Below are 21,031 nucleotides of genomic sequence, written 5' to 3' on the forward strand. Positions count from 1 at the left end.
ATTTCAGATAATTGCTTTTAATTGTGGTTATGTGGGTCACTGATTCCACTCACATATAATGATTACTTAATTAAAGCTCTGTATTCTGTGAGAGTTGAGCAAAATTCCATACTCTAACCATGACAATAATTGGCAAATAATTTTCTATTACAAACAAGTACTACTTTAAACAAAGCCTAAATGCAATTTGTCCAATTTATAGCAACTGCATGTACAATATAAAATGTTTTGACTGGTATGCCCCCAAGTGGTTCAATCAGAAATGACACTGTAGTCGTGTTGTTCATCAATGTGGACCAGCACCAGTTTTCATAAGGATAAGCAAATGAAAGCAGGTACCATGCCACCAGCATGCTGAGAAAAACTATGGCCACACAAAAATTAAGACAAAGGGATATTAAAGCTGAGTAGCACAGCAAGATCTAATATCCATCCATCCATCCATCCATGTTCTGCCGCTTATCCTGTTAAGGGTCGTGGGGGCCTGGAGCCTATTCCAGCAGCCTACCAGCGTGAGGCGTGGTACATCCTGGACAGGATGCCAATCCATCACAAGGCCAACATAGAGACAGACAACCATTCACACTCACCTCCACTCGCCTACGGTCAATTTAGAGTATCCAGTTAGCCTAGTCTCCATTTGAGAGGAGCAAGCTAGAGTACCTAGAGAGAACCCACACAGGCACAAGGAGAACATGCAAACTCCACACAGAAAGATCCCATGCTCGAGCCGGGGCTCAAACCCGAAACCTACTTGCTGTGAGTCGACAGTGCTAACCACTGCATCACCGTGCCGCCCTGAATAAATGTATGTAAGCACTATCGCAGAATGATCATACAATGCGTACTGAACCTATGAGCCTCCAATAAATGCATTTGCAGCTGATACAACCTGAACAAAACTCATGAGCAGCTGTCATTCAACAGTTTGCTCCCAAAAGTTTTTGGCTTCACTAAAAGTTGGGCGATGATTATAAATGAAGACACCTAAAAAAACAACAACAACAAGAACTGATATCACACGTGACACTCTTTCGATCTTTGAGTAAGAGAACTCTACAACACAGCTGCAATTACTGCTAAAACCCACAAGTGCTGCCAAACACAACAAAAACCAGATACTTGACACTGCAACTTTAAAACACCAATATACATGACAGCTTCGTTACTGTCATTCTATCACTACTGTGGACAAATAAGACTAGGGATGGGAATCGAAATCTGGTTCTTGTTGAGAACCAGTTACCATTCCTTGGCATCATTTGCCAATTTTGCAAATGATACCCTTATCGATTCCAGTGGGTGTAAATGACATCACCACGCATGTTCTGTTGCTTATGCAAGCTATGCAACATGCGTGGCGACGTCATTCACCAGTGTAGCCAGCAGGAAACATGGCGCCCAAGCGGCACAAACGTACGCAAGTTTGATTGCATTTCACAACAAAGGATGACAACAAGGCAACTTGCAATACTTGCAAAGCGGGTATTTCATCAAAAGGAGGAAATACTACCAATATGCAGAAACATTTGCACAAACAGAATGCAATAACTTTGAATGAATGTCGCATTTTCGATCTGCTCCGGAGTGAATCTCAACCCAGTGGCAACATTAGCACGTCCTCTGCTGTTAATACTGCAGGTAACCAACTAATACTGCCTATCATGTTCGCACCATGTGCCTCATTGTAAAACTTGGTATTACTAACTGTTACCGTTAAGTGAATGCCTTCTCATGCATTACATTTTGATAACCATGATGAGAGACGGAGTCTCTTAGTTTCTCTTTTTTTTCTCTAAATAAGAATCAATACAAGAATCAATAAAGAACTGAATCATTAAGCAGAATCGAAAATGGAATCTGAATCCTAAAAATCTTATCAATTCCCATCCCTAAATAAGACCATTGTGAACTCTCACTGGAAGAACATATGACGACCACTCTTAAAATGCCCCACCCCTCCTGCTTGAGTTTTTTGTATTTATTAAAAAGCATAAACATGTTGGAAGTGATTCTTATGTTTGAAAAATTGACACCATCTGTCGCTGCCATCTGCCGGAGAGAACTCTCCTTCCAAGCTGCAGAGCAACACAGCATATTTCCCGCCAAATCTGTGGAACAGAATGCTGAAAATGCACTGAATGGGCTGTCAAACTGTTTTCAAGAATAATATTGCTTCATTATTTCTGTGAAGGTTACTCAAGAAATTCAGAGCTCTAGCAAGAGCTGGTTCAGCCTGGTTTCTGTGATTACCTGAGGAGCCGAAGCTCAGCCAGCAGAGTTGGGTTTGTGCTCCCCCTATCTGGGCTGGGCTGGCACACTGCCTCATGCTCTGCACGGAGACGTTTGATCTCTGCCAAGATCTCTCTGAGAAATTAAAAATATGTTGGTCAGCTGTGGAAGTGTGACATGACTGTGCAGAAAAATATAGGAAAAGGACACAAACACACACTACTACTACTACTGCTGGAAGGAAAAAATATATGAAAATTTGGTAAAGACAATACAATCTTGACAAGTAAACTTGACAATCCTGGTCACTACAACACCTCTTCTGGTCTGGTCTGATCTCTGGAAAAGAATCGGTAGGAATAACGTCCTATTGGTGGAAGTCCCCCCTGTCGTCACAAGAAACGGACTGCTAACGGGTCATGTACAGGAGGATGCATAAGTCCAGTTCAGGGCTCTCCCCAGGTTGGCAGAGATAATAGTGCCTATAAGGCAGAGATAGTGGCTAGGATTGTAGCACACTGGCACCAGGTGTTTGAAAAATGGGTTACAAAAGCAGGGATAAAAAAAATTAAAAATTTAAAAAAAACTTAATTTTCAAACTTGTGTGTAAGTGATGCATGGATCAGCTATGCCATCATCCTATGTAAACCCCTAAATCCTAAAACTGCTGCACACCCAAAAGAAAATTATTTTCCAATTTAAATCCCACACACCTGTATCTGAATGCATGTTTAAATTCTACCTAGCAAAGCTTATATCACTCTGTACATCTTTCAGCAAGAATAGACAGTTATGAAGACTGTCATACTGAAAACAATGCAGCAAAAAAATTTCAGTATAGTTTTAGTGTTTATATGGAAAATATATACTTCCTAAGAACATAGGGTGAGGGACAGATTTTTTTTCTGTTGTGCCCTCTCTGAGAATATAAATAAATTACCCATCACACATTGACAAATAAAAACCAAATACTTCTAATTAGAAAGGACATGTCACTAGTGAATAGACAATAATGTAAATGATGTAAATCAACTTTCAAACCACCATTCGTTATTTTCTTTTAAAGGCATCAGGTCAGTTTCTAAACACTAAATTGTTATCACAATACCTAATACCTCCAACAGCCCAAATTCTAACAAATTATGGGATAACTTTACTCTTAATACTGTAGAGTCAAAATATACACAATTATATATAGCCACACACCTACAAAGTACAAAGAGTATAGCTGCATTAACTGATAAATATTCTATTGAAATTGCATTATGGCCTACTGTGATTTTCAGCATGCAGGAAGGTGCAATATTTGTTAGTAGTTGATTGTTTGTCAAATAACATTTTAATTAAATATTGTGGTACTGCAGAGATGGTCTGCCTATGCATCTTATTCGACAGTGAAAACAAAACATTACTGTTGCATACAAAACTCCACAAAAATCACAATGTTATAATTTATATGGGTTTTTCCATGATAATGTAAAAAAAAAAAATCAATCACAAAACATATTGTCATTGGAATGCAGGTCAAAATTAAAATAGTAATTTGATAACATTTTCCTACCGGTTTTTGCACTCCAGCTGAGCAATGAGCTCCCTCTTCTGCTTGTTCACGTCAAAGTTGATGCTCCTGGTAGGAATCACCTACACACAAATGCACGCACACACAAACACATACATACACAGGATATCTTATGAAAACTCAGAACAGAAATGGGCAACCATTGCATCTGTGTCTATAATCATAATTGTAGTTAACTGAGTCTTAGAATCAACTCACTCCTGAGCTGTCTGTGTCAGCCAGTCTTGAAGTGTAGCGGGCAATCAGTTGGTGCTCCTCATCTTGCCTGCTGGGACTATCAATACTGCTGACAGAGAGCAGATTAGCACCATAATTTAATCATAGTTATCATTTATATGACTACCTCTTCTCTCTCCATTGTATTTTTTTCAAGATTAGTATTTTTATGCAGATACCAGATGTGAGCAACACAAGGAACTGAGAGCCTAAACTGACGGGTAACAGGTTTCAACAAAACACGAAAATAGCCTACAGCAGAAGAAAACGCTGCCACAATTTTTCCTATCCTATCCTATTTCACATCCAATTAGTAGGAATCCATGCTTTTCTCTTCACTTGTCCATACGAATGAATGAGACATGAAAAAAATGTGTGTCTGTATCAATATGACTTATTTATATGTTCCTTTTTGAAAAAAAAGTCTGTATTTGCCCTATGACCAAAAGTGTTTCTGTAGCATGACGATTACTATGTGACAAAAGAGATTAGTAACCACTGTGAAAAAATGTAGACAGGTTTATGCAAATCAATTCCACCTTTGACCACAATGTAACCTTCAATTGTATGATGGCACTGTCTGTTTTCAGTCACTGAAGTCAACAGGTAGAAGAAGATGATGTAAACCAATTCCACTTTCAAGCACAATGTGAGTTGTAATTATAGTTGTTATTTTTAATTCAGAAAAAGAAGATGCAGGCTGAAGTGATGTTTTATAAAAAAATTACTAAATAAAGAAATAATGTTTATTATTGAGCCACATCAGACACAAGTGTATGGCAATTGGGGCCATGTGCAATTTCATATAGATTCAGCCACCTGGGCAGGAGATAAATGGACTCAGATTGATGAATGTCTTCATTTTATAGTAAGATTATGACAGATAATAGACTAAAATATTTAATATCCTCACTGCTTCACCATGCTTTCTTCTCCACACCAAAGTTCCACCACAGTCTCCGCCACATAAGTAACCCCCCACCATTCCCGTTCACCTCTCTCACCATGGGCTGCTCTGGAGGCGATTCACATAAGCAGCAATCAGAGCATGTTCCTCATTCATACGCTGAGCCGCAACCAAACTAGATGATGGAAAAAAAGAAAGTGTCAGGAATCACACCAACAGTTGTGGCCAGGCAGTCCTGCTGATCATGTGTGATTGTGTGCTATATAATATGGTTTTCTTTGTCTTTCATTTATTTTTTGTTGATTTTCACTAGGTTTAATGGAGCGGTGTTGCATTGGTAAAGAACCAATCAAATTTAGGGGGCAATCCGTTCAATATAACGAGAAGTGTTTTGTTTGCTGCTTTTTTATTGTGTTTGTGCTCTTCAAATGCCCTTTATATTTAATATTTCGTATCAGCTAGGGCCCATCACTGATGATGTGCCCTAGCTTTGCATCAGAAGATGTGTCATTACAACAGTCAAGCTTGAGAAACCAGTGACTACCAGGAATGTCTGGTTGACAACCAAGAACAGGCTGGTGACAGCTAGTGAGACAGTTGGCAGCTCAGAAAGATGGCAACTGGGGCGGCATAGGTTAGCACCCCTAACTGCACCAGGAACCAAATGGGGGGGGGGGGGGGGGGATTCAAGGTTAACAAACAACAGCAATGGACAACCGATGACAGATAGAGAGTGCTTGTGCAAAGAGATCTGAAAAAAATAAGAGGGGCCTGAAGATTCATCAAATGAGGATTAAATGCAAGAAGCGATGGAAAGCATCACCACGCACAGGTCCGGTACTTGGTGAGACAGAGGAGGAGCCGGGCCCAGACACAACCCACAGAGTGGCCCCAAGCCTCTAAAACAGCAGGGTGGCACAAGTTTGACTGAGATGTGTACAAGGTGCTCGAAGAAACGGCCAAAGGGGATGTTGAAAGGAGGCTGCAGACTATGATGACCATCATAGTGATTATGGCTGCAGAGAGGTTTGGCGAGGAGAGGGGAGTGAAGCAGCCTTACACCAGGAACCAGAGGGCATCCAAAATCCACAACATCAAGAAAGACCTGAAAACCCTGAAGAAACCACACAAAGAAACCAGTGAAGAAGAGAGGGCAGCACTGGCAGAGCTCTGTTTCATGCTCAGGAAGAGGCTCATAACCCTGCAGAGTTTAACATCACAAGAAAAAGAGGAAAGAGAGAGCTAGGAAGTGGGCTGCTTTCATCAACAGCCCCTTTAGCTTCAAAAAGGAACTCCTGAGACAGAAGCACAGCAGGTGGCTGGCCTGTACAAAGGAGGAAGTCAACCAACACCTCTGCCACACCTACAAGGATCCTCTCCAAGACCAAGAGCTAGGGCAGTGCAAGGCTGTGATTACACCACCAGAGCCTGGTGAGGCCTTCGATCTAAGGGAGCCACTCCTCAAGGACGTTCAGAAGGTGGTGCAGAAAGCAAGGTCTAGGTCAGCACCAGGACTGAGCGGAACACCCTACAAGGTCAACAAGCACTGTCTCAAGCTTCTGCACCAGCTTTGGTAGATCTTGAAGGTCATCTGGAGGAGGGGAAGAGCAGCGGAGTAGTGGCGATTTGCAGATGTAGTGTGGATCCCAAAAGAGGAAGACTCCAAGATAAACAGCCAGTTCTGTATCATCTCACTACCCTGTGTTGAAGGAAAGATTTTCGTCAGCATAGTAACTAGGTGGCTGACAGAGTTCTTCCTCAAGAACGGGTATATAGATATGTCAGTGCAGAGAGGCAGCATTCCTGACACAACAAGGGTGTTGCTCATTGTTCCTCATGAGTGACCACGCTATGAGGGAATGGTCACACAGCTCCAGGAAGTTGGGTGCAGAGGATTTGCAGGAAAGTCTCTCTGCAAAGCTTACACTGCACTCGGCATCACAGGGGAGAGGAAGAGAAAGGCCATCTACAGCAGCACAGAGGCAGCAGAGAAAGCCTCTAGGTGGCTCTCGTTAAAAAGGGCAGATCTGTGGTTGAGTGCTGCTAGGGTACAAGCTGAAGCCTAAACAACGTCAGCTAGGAGCCAGAGCGAGGGTGTCTGATGTTTGAAACACCCAATGACCTCAGTTAACATCACTGATGAAGTGCCCTAGCTTTGCATCAAAAGATGTATCATTACAACCTATAATCCATACATTCATCCATCTTCTTCCACTTATCCTGTTAAAGGTCGCAGGGGGGCTGAATATCATATTTCATATTTTGTCAATGATAAAACAACATAATCCAGGATTTATTTCCATTTTTTTTAAAGTAGAACAATTTGTATGAAGATGGAGAAAAAATATCTCACATGGTAAAATGGACACATGATGTAAACACCCATTAAATCACACAGCTGATATTTCATGTGCACATTATAAACAGTGTACAGCCAAGTTCATATTTTAACAAGCTATCAAAAAACCTGTCTATATTAACTCCTCTCATTATAGTCAATAACTGCAAGTGCCAGAAGATTGATAACTATTTTTCATTATTCCAAAAATTCTTTATGTTAGTCTTTACCTCTTGGAAGACTCTGGTGCTGATGACGACAGCAACATGGTCTCACTGGTGTTGCCAATAGGTTGAGAGGGGCTGCATGACACGGGCGCGTACACACACACACACACACACACGCACACACACAGACACACACACACGCACACACACAGACACACACACGCACACACACACACACACACACACACACACACACACACACAATGAAACAGTCAACAAAGTGCATTGACTGAATCTGCAAACACAGAGCAAAGGTAATGTCATCAACTCACAGAAAAACAAAGGACTAGCTACTAGAAAACCCACAATTTCAAAACACATACTCACACTCGTGCTTTGGAGTGTATTCATGCAATAATAAGTTGTACAGGTCTGAGCAAACACAGACAGGGCAAAGATCACAAGACGGAGGAACAGAAAGACAGAGGGAAAAGGATTGACTAAAACAAGGAAAAGACGGATAAATGCAGATGTGGAGAGGTAAACAATGTGACACTACTTTATCATACACGATACTCACAGCTAACAGCAGTTAGTGTGTCCTGGCCTCGATACAAGCTCAACGCTTGGAGGCATGTGACGTGGCCCTCTGCTGATATTTGGAGGATCAAACCCTGTGGATCTGACTACAAGGGGCGGAGCCACCAAAATAGCTGGCGGTAGATCAGCAATTTTTTCCCCCCCCTAATGGTATCTAATGGTCTTTTGAGTAATTCTGTAGGTGATAAACTAAAAGCCTGCTTGTTCTATGGAAAAGACTTTCAGTGTGAAACATTTCTCTATCTTTAAACTCCTTTTGCTGATGTAACGGCCATAAACTGTGCCACTGCCTGAATGATGATGTACTGATGTCTTGTGCAATGTCACTGCAGTCAATAAAAATTGTTGTTTTTTTTAAATAAATAAAATGTTGCAAGCATATTCTTGCTAATCCTTAAAAGTCAAACTCCTTCTGAATCACACAAATGTGCCAGTTAAATATGCTTTATGATACTGTGTCCTTCAAAAGACACCAATCAGAAAATGATGGACAACCTGGGAGTTCTTACACTATGTTGGCAAGGTTTAGGGTCCTCTCAGGTTCCTCTGGGTAAATTGGGTGGGAAGGGTCTCGGGATGAAGCACAACCCAGAGTCCTGCTGAGGGCCCGGCCCAGCTTCGTTGCAGGTGACCTCTACACACAGATAAATAAATCAAATGTCAGTGTTTGCAAAATATTGTGACATTTTTGTCCAGAAATGTTCCTAAGTAATGATGACTACATTTAAATGATTTTAGGAGTCTGCACTGATCAGAAAGATGTACACACAATCCCTCATACAAACTTAATGAAGCCAACCCGGTTTTAGGGTTTCTTGGATGTCTAGGGGCAGTTAAAGATAGTCTCTGCTAAATTAACTTGCTTAGTTGGGCTTATTATTTCTCCTTTTCAGTGTTATGGTTTCAGTGTAAAATTATGTTTGACTGATGAGGTTGATCATGGTTGGTTTAATCTGTTTTGTATCTCTGTTAAGTTAAGTCCTTTTAATGGAAGATGTGCTTATTTAAAACTATTTTCATTTGATCATTTGACAACAATGAGCAAATGGAATCCAGTCAATTATTGTAAATAATGGGAGAAGTAAGAGAATATACTTGTACCAAACTTGAGGCTAACCTTATTAAAATGACAGAGTATTAACAGGAAGCAAGCACATTCAGAAATCAATTTTATCAAAGGAAAAGGAAAAGCTCTTGAGGATTATTAAAATGAGTTTCCTGAAAGATGAGAGCTATATTCTTCAGGTATTTCATCGCTGAAACTAAAAGATTAAAAAAACACATTATTCCAAGTCCTGGTGATGAATAATTCAACTGCTGTTTCTGACTTATGATACATAACTTTTTCATATTTACTATCCAGACTTTAAAAAAAACCCTGCTATTTTGGATTAGGGAATTTTCCTTCAAAGTATGACAAAAACACTGTATATGTATATTTGGATGCCTAAGCGTGGCTACTTACACCCCTTTCAAAGCTTTGCATTTTATACACTCCTACACACTCTCTCTCACTCACACACACTCACACACTGCACCCTGGTGTGATAAGTAAGTAGTTGCACAGTCACTCACCCATGATGAGTGCTCCTTCATCTGATGCTTACTGCTATGAGAGCCATTGATGTTTCCACGCCAGAAGCAATTCTGGCAGAGCTGGTAACCACGACAACGGACACAGCGATAGCGGAAGCCAGTCATACCATTGCTACGACAGTAGGAGCAGGACACAGGATGATAGACTGGGAGTGTGAGAGAAAAAGAGAGAACACCAGAGTCAATCACTGTTCGAGACAAGTCAAGACCCAGAAGAACTGTCAAGTTCAAAGTTTTTGAGACAAATCTAAGACAATCTAAAAAAATCGAAATATTTAAATGCAGAAATCAACCTTAAATACAGTTAAGTATTTTAACTTTAGGACCCCCAACTTTTAGAAACATAATTTAGCAGTGCTGTTTGTTTTGTAACAGTTATATACAACTTGATCAAAAAAACAGTATACTCTGAAGACCCGCTTTGACTTGAAATTAAACAGAAGCTGAGGCCATCCTTGTGATATATTTTGGACACTTAAAATGGGTTAACTGCTTCATTATCTCAACAAAATGGCCAATGTCTAATAATAGTTGTAATGAAAGAACAGAAGACAATTATCTTTCCCAAACATTATACCAAATGTAAGTAAAACTGTAGATTGTGTTTCTACCGAGCTCCACGTTGGCCATGCGGTGCATGAGAGGAAGCCAGACCAGACATGGAGGAGGGTCAGCGACAACGTCCAGGAACATGTTGAGCATCACCCTCTTCTGCACAACAGTTAAAACACTCTCAGGAAAAGTCACAGTAAAAGCTCCAAACAAAAAGGGACCAGGACCATCAGATGAAGATTTTATAATAGAATAAGAAAAACAGGCAAATAGAAAAAAATCAGGTTGAACTTTGTGGTTCATTAGAGTTGTGTGTTTACCTGTTGTGGGAAGCAGGAGCGAGCTAAATTGTGTGTGTAGCCAAAGGACGGTCCTTCATGCACAGCAGTGGGCAGCTTGAGAGCTTCCCTCAAAAAATTGTCAAATTTGGACAGTACCAACACACCACAGGAGTCAGATACCTGAGAAAATACATCTAGAGACACACACACACACACACACACACACACACACACACACAAACAAACACAATATTACGAAGCAATGTATCGGAAGTATTTTTTAGTTCTGATTGTATTACCATGACTTAGATGTTCAGTCAAATATTGCTAATTGTTGGATTATTATAACAAATATCATGTTATTTTCACAAGTGTGTGTCCAGGCCCAAAACCATATTATTTAAGATCCACAATTAGCTGAACTTTAACATAGACCTTTATGGAGAAAAAAAATTCAAGCATATTTACTGCAATAATATCTATGAATGCGTAGGATATAGTTCAGATCCTTATAAATGTCAAGATTAATTGGACAAAAACTGCTGTCTCTGATTGATCTATTAGTAATTAATTTGTCCGATTTTTAAAGTTTGAAGAGTTTCTCATTCTAGTCCTCAGAACAGATTGTTCTTACTAAGTCATTTACATTTAGATCTTAATTACTCTCTACCATTTGAAGTAAATTAAAACAAATGCAGTAATGTGTAATCTTGTTACTAAAATCATATTCTGGAAGAGTTCCTCCAAAGCTGGTACTTACAACGGAGTTTATCTACCAGCTTCCCTCCACACAGCATGGCCAGCATTGCCTTTACAGATAGCACTGTCAGTCTGCTGTCTGCCTCACTGGAAAGCACAACCACACAAACACACATCTCAGTGTATAAGGTCAAGGTCTCCCACATGTTGAAGCAAAACTAGACAACATTCTGCAATGTGTGCATACAAACTCAATGCCAAACTCAATAAGACACAAAAGTTCTAGGGAACGCTGCCATTATTTCTCTAACATTACCTCTCGATGGCAGCCAATATGAACTGGACCAACAGAACAGTGCTCTCTCGCTGACTGATTGTGTGAGTAGTGGGCAGGCGCTTGCTGAGCTGGTTGTACAAGGATGACACCAAGTTCTCCAGCCTGGTGACAGAAATGATGGCATTCAGCTCCACAGCATTCAGACCAGCGTCCCGTACTGCTTCAATCACATTGTATATGTCGATCAGGTGCACTGGAATGAAAATGAATGGTGGTGGGAGGTGAGGGGAGTGACATCTTAAAACATATCTACACTTAAAGCAATAATTAACCACTGTTGATGCCATTCTGAAAAACAGTAGTGACTCACAGTTGCATCTCTTCTGTATAAATCTCAGCTTGCAGGCAGTTCGATATGTAGAGAGACAAATGGCATCAAGGTTCTGCTCCCCTGTGATAAACAAGATGGAAAAACTGTAAAACTGTATTAGACATTGTTAACAGACTAAAACAACAAGCAAGAAATGCTTCCATAATAAAGTTTGATATGTTCACTCACCGAGCTCCACCAGGATCTGCCTCCCTCCTTCTGTTGTGTCTAGATCCCCCCTCTCTCTGTCTCTCTGACTCCCTTCCTCCATCACCATCCTGCATGAGAGTATAATACAGTATAAAAAAGCAGAGCTCCCATCTCAAGGCCGGAGTACCCAGAGAGAACCCACACAGGCACAGGGAGAACATGCAAACTCCACACAGAAAGACCTCCTGCTCGAACCCGGAACCTTCTTGCTGTAAGGTGACAGTGCTAACCACTGCACCACTGTGCAGCCCACATACAAACATATCAGTGTTCAATTTGGAGGCATAAGAAATTGAAAGGCATCAATATTTGATCATTCATCAAATTATAACTTTCACAGGTATAATCAAATCAATTTGAATCTCCCCGAGCGTAACACACTGGGGAAAAGTAGAAATGACATGAAGGAAAATCAAAGAGTCCCAGAATAACCTGCAGAGTTTTTAGTAATTGAACATTTTATGCTGTCGTAGCCTAATTTCAAAATGTAAGCATTTTCTTGACTTGATGGAGTGGGCCTCATTATTTTCAGAAGGCTTCTACCTCTACATCACTAGTGTCTGTCTGACAGGCTGAGTGCTTCACTGCTTAAACTGTAGCTGCAACATGAATGAGATAGGGAAGACGGTCTTGCAAGCCGTTCATCTTTTTTGGGGTGGTGAAAGACAACACATGGCAAAATTAGTCAAGTTCAAGGATACTGTTAGAGATGTACGGATTGCATTGGCTGATTCCAATTTTCCAATCTTTTGAATGTGACTTGCTGATACTTTCAGACTATTGATTGTAGAATATACAACATTCAAATCAACTCTTCTTCAATGGAAGCTTTTATTTTCATATCTACAGAAAATATTATTTATGGTCTTTCCCAAATTGCACTTGTTTGCTAGATCTTTTCTTATTTTAACAACTCATAACAAAAATGAAGTGCTCTCTTACTGGAAAAAGGAACGAATAAAATTCTTCCGCAAATGAGTTGCTGTATATCCAGCTGTATGAATATCTTTCACTCATGGAAAAAAAAAGCAGCTGACTGCAGCAGCCAATGAAAGAGAGGAGAGGCTGCAGGCTAGTACTTGCCTCGGAGCTCTGCTTATTGGCCTTAGCTGCCTTTTCTTGTTAGCTTCCTGACACTGGGTAGGCTCAATGGGGTGATGGAGTGTTAAGTGTCTGATTAGGTTTATTATTCGTTTGTGGCCTTGCATGTTTTATATCTAGTTTTATATCTTCATTACTCACAGTGATGAAATTCTTCAGTAAACCCAAATTCCACTAATACACTAAGCCATTCATGTGGAAATTACATATTTTCTACCCAGACTTAAAAAAAAACAAACCATTGTGTGTTGTTTGGGATGGAGTAATTTTCTGTCAAAGTTGGACATATTTGGATGCCTAAGTGTGGTTACTCACACACAAACAGGACTGAGGAGACTTGATAAAGGATGTCTAGAAGCAAGACAAGAGAGAACATAAAGAAAAGCCATTTTAAGCCTTTTCATTCTTCAGACAATACTGTCAAAGGTTCAGCGACACAAATACACTCACCAAAACCAAGTCAGTATGTGGGGTGCACATCCTACATGGCTGTACACTGGGTAGACTGGTGCAACACTTAAATAACACACAACTAACATTTTATAATGCAAAAAATAAAGGAAAATAAAACTGTCAATCGTTGTGTAGTTTGCTATTTTCTTATCAAATCATTTGTAAAGGCAAAAAATCTGTGTATGTAGCACAAAAAACATCCATCTGATTAAAGTCAAATTTGGCATATGTTTGTCTGGCATACCAAGGAAGTGTAGTAGCAAGTTTGAGGGTCTTAGGTCAAAGGTTTTGTGACATCACACATCCCATCACCCCTCAAATAATAAGCAGTGCACTGTGATTTGACACAACATTTCGTCATTAAATATTTACCATAAAAGTATTGGCAAAGCAAATTTCCACGGCTTTTTCAAAATTTTCTGACTCTCTCTCTTTCTTTTATCTTTATTCAAAACACATTTCCAGACTTGGGAATTTATATTTCCATTCTTCATGACTTTGTTGCACAAAATGAACCCTGCCAATTAATTAGTGTATGTGAGGTAACCTCATCACGGACCACCCAACAAGTGCACCTGTGCTACCACCAAACAATCTCATACTCTACAGCAGTGATCCTCAATAGGGGGCCCCCATGCCACATCCGGCCCGCCGGCCGCCTATTTATGGCCCCTAAACTGTAATTCCTTCACCATTTGTTTTGTTTGGGTCAGCAAATCAAGGCACGGTGGCCATAGGGAGGTTTGGGAGGTTTCCAAAATGGCTGGTCTGGCCAGAGCATTTTTTGTTGTTGTTTTTTTTTGTAACCCGAAACATGTTTATATATCACACTCTGCCCTTGTGGCCACAGCACATACAGACAGGTACACCGATAATCCACAAGCGACTGTACTTGCATTTCACTCGCATCCCCGCCAACCGCAACGCGATACACTGGCCGGGACTTGTCTCCGTGCCAACTATACACAGACTGTCTGTTACTGGGTCAGTCAGAGTTCACTGCTGCAAGCGCAATTTTCATAACCTTCACTTTTGTATTTGGAGCAGTTTTTTAAAATGTTAATCAGTTTTTTTTTTAAACTGAAAGGACATTTGGCTTGATTTTAGCATCTATCTTCGTGTGGAATTCCTGAGATGCTTGATTCACCATAGACCAGAAATTCATTTTCCTTCTTTCTTGTGGTTCTTTGTGTTTATATTTAAAAAGAAAAGTGTTCTTAACACCCTCCTCATATATCTGTTTTGGATTTATGACAAGGGTCATGTTTTGTTTTATTCAACTATTTATTATAATTTATGTCGAAATGCAAGTGGCATTTTATTTTAGTTTACATTATTGTTTTTGTTTTGAATGAAAAGGACACTTTGTTTTGAATATTATGTGCCTGACCGTCCCCAATAAATGGACCTTTGACTAAGATAGTATTTGAGTACCCCTGCTCTACCGTTTCACCATAATGCAATGCTTACACAAACCCAATCATCAAGCAAACACAATTTTTTCACTCTCTATTTTACAAGCACACACATGCACACACCTGTTAGCAGCATTCAGTTGCTACAAGTATAAAACAGGCCAACAAGCCTGGATTTGAAGTCACAAACACAAGGAATATACACATTGGACTCAACGCTGCACACTGGAGATGAATGAAGGGTAGTGTTGGTGAGTGGGACACAGACAGTGATTTGAAGATGCCTTGGACACAGAAAGAGGCGTCAGGCAGGTGAGAAGGTACTAAAGAGGGGTAAAAGGGTGTTCACCATCCTTTGTACACAACACAAATACACTTGTGCGTGCCATGCATGCCACATGAGCACATTACCACTTGCAGCTACTTTCTATTCTCAAAGTCTGCCATGTCAAGACATTACTAGTGTGTGTGTGTGTGTGTGTGTGTGTGTGTGTCTGTGTTACACGTTATCATATATGCAAGATGGTGCCACTTTACACACTTATCTAAAGTCAGTGAAATATCTATGACACTATTACACTTACTTTGTAAACGTACATTTTACAGTATCACAAGAAAATATCTCGTTTTTTATTCCATCCATTGTCTTCCGCTAATTCCTACTTTAAGGGTCGCGGGGGGGCTGGAGCCTATCCCAGCGTCAACCGGTGAGAGGCGGGGTACACCCTGGACAGGTCGCCAGTCCATCCCAGGGCCAACATACAAAGACAAACCACCATTCATACCTACGGTCAATTTAGAGTATTCTATGAGCCTAGTCCCCAATTGCATGTCTTTGGATGGTGGGAGGAAGCCGGAGTACCCGGAGAGAACCCACGCAGGCACGGGGAGAACATGCAAACTCCACACAGAAAGATCCTGTGCTGGAGTCGGGACTCGAACCCGGAACCTTCTTGCTGTGAGGCGACAGTGCTAACCACTGCACCACTGTGTTTAAATAATGTGAGAAAATAATACATTTGTCTCAGACTTGACCACAATTACAGCAAATGGTCCAAAACCAAAAAAAAGTACAAAACAAAACTCCACATTTGAGATGGATAAAAAGAAATATTTTGCTAGAAGCACACAAAAAAATCAATTGTCAAATAATTAATGAAATGATTAAGAATTTATTACATACTAAATGATAGTCAGTGAAAATGACACTTTCCTACATTTATCTAAATCAAGTTCAACGTAAACCTGCCCTGGAGAGAAACACTTCAAGTGCAGACTACAAACAGGTTCACTCAAAAGTAAAACTCTCGACCTGCCTATCCATTCTCTCTCTCTCTCTAAACCTTTGGTCCCCATGCTATCATAGAAACGACCCAGGTGACCCAACATCCGAAAGGTTTGTCACCAGGCGAACAGAACAGTTGAGAGTGTTTACAGATCATAACTAGTAACACAAAACATACTACACACATTTACTATGCCATTTATCATTTAACTGTAGTTGAACAGTGATATCATAAGAGCAAACATACATTCCCTGGATAAGGATATGACCGGATACCAGTGTTCAAAATAAACTGTGACTCGCCAGCCATGGGGATTGGTCGATGAAAATAATCCACTGGCCAAGCATATTTTTACCAAGAGAAATAAATTGCCTTTATATTACATGTATCTGTATTTCACAACAGGTCAATGTCATGATAAATATTAAATCAATTCTTTATCACCAAACCTCCTTTTGCCCCACACAGTTTTCTATTTTTGTGTGCTTCCTTGTCCATCTTTTTCATCAGTGGATTTACATTCTAAAGGTTGTGTTGGTGTTATTTGTAAATATCAACACATAATGTCTAATAGCCTACAGTTAGCAAGTAGGAGATTAGCAGCAAGCGGTAGCCTAGCCCATCTATATCATGTCCCAAAAGGATGCCAAAGTAAAAATGTGTGTGTGTGTGAGTGTATGAGTGAGTGAGTGACTCACTTGACACAGACGACCGAAACAGTGCACCCATAAATGACACCAAAGTGAGTGAGACTGTCTGCATAGTTATTTATTACGTGGCTATTTCAGTACAACCATTAACCTCAGAGTCTGAAATCCACCCACATTTGGTGTTTAACGGATGTTCATTTAGAACCCTGACAGGTTTGAACCCAACTCTACACAAACTGGTTACATTTTGGTAATCTTGGTAATCTTCATATTCAAAGTTAAGTGATCTAACATTGCAGTGTTTTTAGCATTGCCTGTAACACAGGCAATGCTAAAAACACTGCATCCATCCTCTATGCATATTGGGTTCAGAGCAGTACTTTTGCACATCACAAAGCACCAGTTTGGCAGTTTCTATGAAACATCTTTCATTTTAAATGGCAAGAGAACTGTTTTGATATTATTGAAGAAAGAAAAATAGACCTACCACGAAAAACAGATCTGTCACACGCTTGTCTTGTGCAACAGAGAAGTTAAGTTTAGCAACTCTTATTGATTATAATCATAACTGACAGCAATGGCAATGGCTATGCTCATGTTAGCATGGATGAACCCAGTTTATTTTTACTCAACACTTCTATCCATATTGTCAAGTCACTTTGGTAGTGACTTATAAATCATAAGGTAGCCACACCATAAACCATCTAAATTATGTATTCAGGAAGAATGTCAGAATGTCAGAATGAGTGAGGTAACAAATCAAGTACCAGTTACTCACACTGGACAACCTAAAATCATAGGTCATCATCTCATATTACCCCCCCCCCCACACACACACACACACACACACACAAGGAGCTATTTGAGCTGCTAAACAGGGTTGTTCTCCTATGCAGGGATAACATTAAAGAGCACAACGTGTGCGCACCTTGTTATCAGACTCCTCTGGTTTATTTACATTTCCACAGACCAAGAATATGTGATTTAAACCAATGAAACCTGAACTGCAAATCTGTTTTGGATGGGAAGGATGGCATACCAGGGGCACTGTAGGGTAGTCACGCCAGCTCTAAAGAAAGAGTGAGACAAATGAAGAAAGACAGCCAGAAATAGACTAAAGGGGCAAGGTGTGGATATCAAAATAAAGCCAAGTGAAATCAGGAAATCTTTCATCAGATGACGAAAGTGATAAGTATAAAAGCCAAAGAGAAAGACAAAGAAATGTGAATAGCAATTCTCAGTCTGCACAGGTTATCATGTTAATATGTAAACATCAAAGGATGACTAACAATGATCAATTAATCCTTACACCAATTCTCTCACAAATTCAGCCATAGATCTAAATCCCTAGTTAAACTTTGACTTTAACAGTCATGTTTTTGTTTTGACATAGACAGCAGTTACCAGTTATAATCCCCAGATTTATACTGGACTTAAAATGTTTTTTTTTATTGTGGAGGCTCTCTAGCAACAACCACCACAGTATAAATAGCCCTAAGAAAACATTACAGGGATTCCAAAAATAAGTTGTTATTCAAACTTAAAAGGACAAAGGTGGCAGATCTAACAAGTAGTTTAACTTGTCTGTCATTACATTGTATTTCACTGCAATCAGTGCATGAAACAGTTAATGACTAAGGAGCTTTGAGGTCCCCAGGAGAATTCATAGGCTATAAAACTGCTCCTCCATGCAAAATGAACAATAATACCTTCCTTTTTTGGGGGAAATTATATAAAGTAGAAGATGCCTAGTTATGACTCTTTATTTAATCATAGATTTCATCTTCAATGCTATTTTCTCCACACCCACAATGAAGGCAGTTGCACAGTTCGGCTGTCAAATCTAAAATATTTCCCTATGGTATGAATGCACTAGTTCTTGTCGAATACCGGTGTTTAAATAAGCAATATCGTAGATGGCCAAAGGCACAAGGGCTCAACTCGAATGGCATCCCAACATCCCAGGGAAGCCATGCCCTTAAGAATCGAGAAGAAAAAGAACATATTTTTCTACACCATCACTGAATCGCAAAACTGAGCATTTATTTCTCACTGCAACAGCGCGTATCTTTTCATGCTGTTACCAATATTAGCATCACTCAGAGCAAGAGCTGAAATTAAAAAGGCAACATGATTGTCCCCAAAAATCTGCTCCCTGTCTGCTGTTAGAAAACTCACAAGCAACCACTTCATCATTACCCATATCAACCAAACGAGGATGAAATTAAACCCAGGAGACAAACATTTTAACTGATTTCTGTTAACAGTTTTGACAGGTAGCTAACTTTAATATAGCTGATTGTTTTGGAAGCAAAAGGATGACACATTTAGTTTGCTGGATGCATCATGATGAGGAAATATTATATTTGTTACATTGTTAGTTAAATAATTAATATGATGGTAATGGCTAAACATTGTACCAAGTAAGAACTGCACCCATTCTTTACATGTAACATAAATAGAAGTAAGAGCTTCTGTATCAGTATCTCCTGGCTGATACAATAAGTTTCTTACACAGGTCATATCAATGCATCAGTAGTAAACTGAGAACTTTATTATCCATTAAAAAGTCTGAGCAGTGGCTTCATTTCCAATGTTAATTATAAGGAATCCATTGGAATCATATTATTTGAGATTACATTTACACAAGGTTTACATGTACTAAATATTCCCATATCAGTTATAGTTTCAATACATCCTTTTATTCAAAAGGAAAATCTGACTATGCTGCTTACATGGCTTAGGAAAATTGATATGCCACTATTAAGCCTGAGTGGATGCAGCTGTTCTTTATAAAGCAAATGTCAGTAAACAGGCAAGAGGTCCTGTGTGTTGTCCAAACTGACTCAAGACCCAAATACAAGTATGATGTATAAATCTGAAGAATGCTCCTTATCAGCACATCCAACCAAAAAAATTGACAAATTTCCAGAAAAAAAATCACTTAACTCTTATCAAATTTGGAACATTGTTATTTTTTAAAATATTAGTGGAATACAAGAGTGCATGTTTACTGACTGTAACTTGTTGACTTGTCATGTATTTAAAACTCAAAATGTCACATTTCACACTAATACCTCACAAAATAACTAGATAATTTTTTGGGTTACAACCACAGCTTTACCTTATTTACCACATTATTTATCATAATTTTGGGTTAGGAGGGAGGCTGTCAAATTCTGCCTAGGCCCTAAAAATGCTCTTTCCAGCTCTGATAACACATTTTGACTTGTTTTAAATCACATTATCCTTATTCTAAGTATATATGTGGTCATTCAACTTGTTGCGTTATAAATGTATATAATTGCTGCGGACTGTTCTCCATACCAACTTTTTATATACCAACATTTAGCTCCAGATACATATGACTCCAAGCCATGTAACGTAAAATTTCCAGATTTTTGAATGGCGACTAACGTTCCTCCATGCAAGAGAGCAGCATTACAGGTCGTCGAATACCAATAGCAGTTTTGATTTTTGAAAAAGGGGGTATGTCTCGGGTGTACTATTACACACAAGAGAATGACACCGCATATTAAACAAAGTTATAAACAAATACATGCAATCTTCAACGGTTTCAATGCTTCGTCTGGATTCACACTGGATTCATTAAAAGTTAAGTCAGAAGTTTTTGGCGACTTCTGGAAAGTTGTGTGACATCTGAGCGGCCATATTGCAGAAAAGTTTAACTCCCTGTTCACCCTGTTCCCCCAAATGAATGTGAAATCTCAGACCCGAGCTCGGTCGAACATTTACACTGAAAGTCAATGTAAATCAACTAATTATAATACCTACAATGCTGTGTTCCATAAAAGGCTATATGAGACAGGCTATACTCACCGGGACTATTTTCGGAAGGTATTTGCGCCAAGATACTAACATCAAAAATGAAACGTGTGTCTCTGACTTTTGCTTTAACCCAATGTCTTCTATCTTGAACAGTTTCCTCTTTTCAACGTCTTGTGCTGTGTCTTGTATGGTGGAGATAACGTTGTCCGGTCTTGTAATTTATTTCCGTATCATGGAAGCATGCCTCGCCGCCCCCATACTCGGATGTCGCCGCGGCTGCACCGGTTGCCACACTGAGATGAACTATTTTTGA

The 21,031-nt window shown here is 39.7% G+C and overlaps 1 protein-coding gene across 5 annotated transcripts in view; it reads right to left on the bottom strand.

The window, feature by feature from the left end:
* Positions 1–21,031, bottom strand: part of LOC147242714 (dystrobrevin beta-like) — a 28,653-nt gene extending 7,622 nt beyond the window's left edge. For 2 of the 5 annotated variants that reach the window (XM_086189566.1, XM_086189562.1), the window contains exons 1-14: positions 20,770–21,031; positions 12,004–12,092; positions 11,815–11,895; positions 11,484–11,697; positions 11,229–11,314; positions 10,508–10,662; positions 10,247–10,346; positions 9,615–9,781; positions 8,549–8,673; positions 7,503–7,574; positions 5,032–5,109; positions 4,010–4,097; positions 3,794–3,873; positions 2,254–2,367 (exon numbers count right to left, since the gene is read on the bottom strand). In XM_086189566.1, the coding sequence (XP_086045692.1) occupies positions 2,254–2,367; positions 3,794–3,873; positions 4,010–4,097; positions 5,032–5,109; positions 7,503–7,574; positions 8,549–8,673; positions 9,615–9,781; positions 10,247–10,346; positions 10,508–10,662; positions 11,229–11,314; positions 11,484–11,697; positions 11,815–11,895; positions 12,004–12,091 (1,448 nt within the window). In that variant the 5' untranslated portion in view covers position 12,092; positions 20,770–21,031. Of the gene's footprint in view, positions 1–2,253; positions 2,368–3,793; positions 3,874–4,009; positions 4,098–5,031; positions 5,110–7,502; positions 7,575–8,548; positions 8,674–9,614; positions 9,782–10,246; positions 10,347–10,507; positions 10,663–11,228; positions 11,315–11,483; positions 11,698–11,814; positions 11,896–12,003; positions 12,093–13,440; positions 13,477–20,769 lie in introns of all 5 variants that reach the window. The other 3 variants (XM_086189563.1, XM_086189565.1, XM_086189564.1) reach the window with 3 other exon arrangements.

This window comes from Aulostomus chinensis, chromosome 20 (assembly GCF_037954235.1).
Source record: "Aulostomus chinensis isolate RoL2024-O1b breed Wild chromosome 20, RoL_Achi_v1.0, whole genome shotgun sequence".
In the NCBI taxonomy this organism is placed as follows: domain Eukaryota; kingdom Metazoa; phylum Chordata; class Actinopteri; order Syngnathiformes; family Aulostomidae; genus Aulostomus; species Aulostomus chinensis.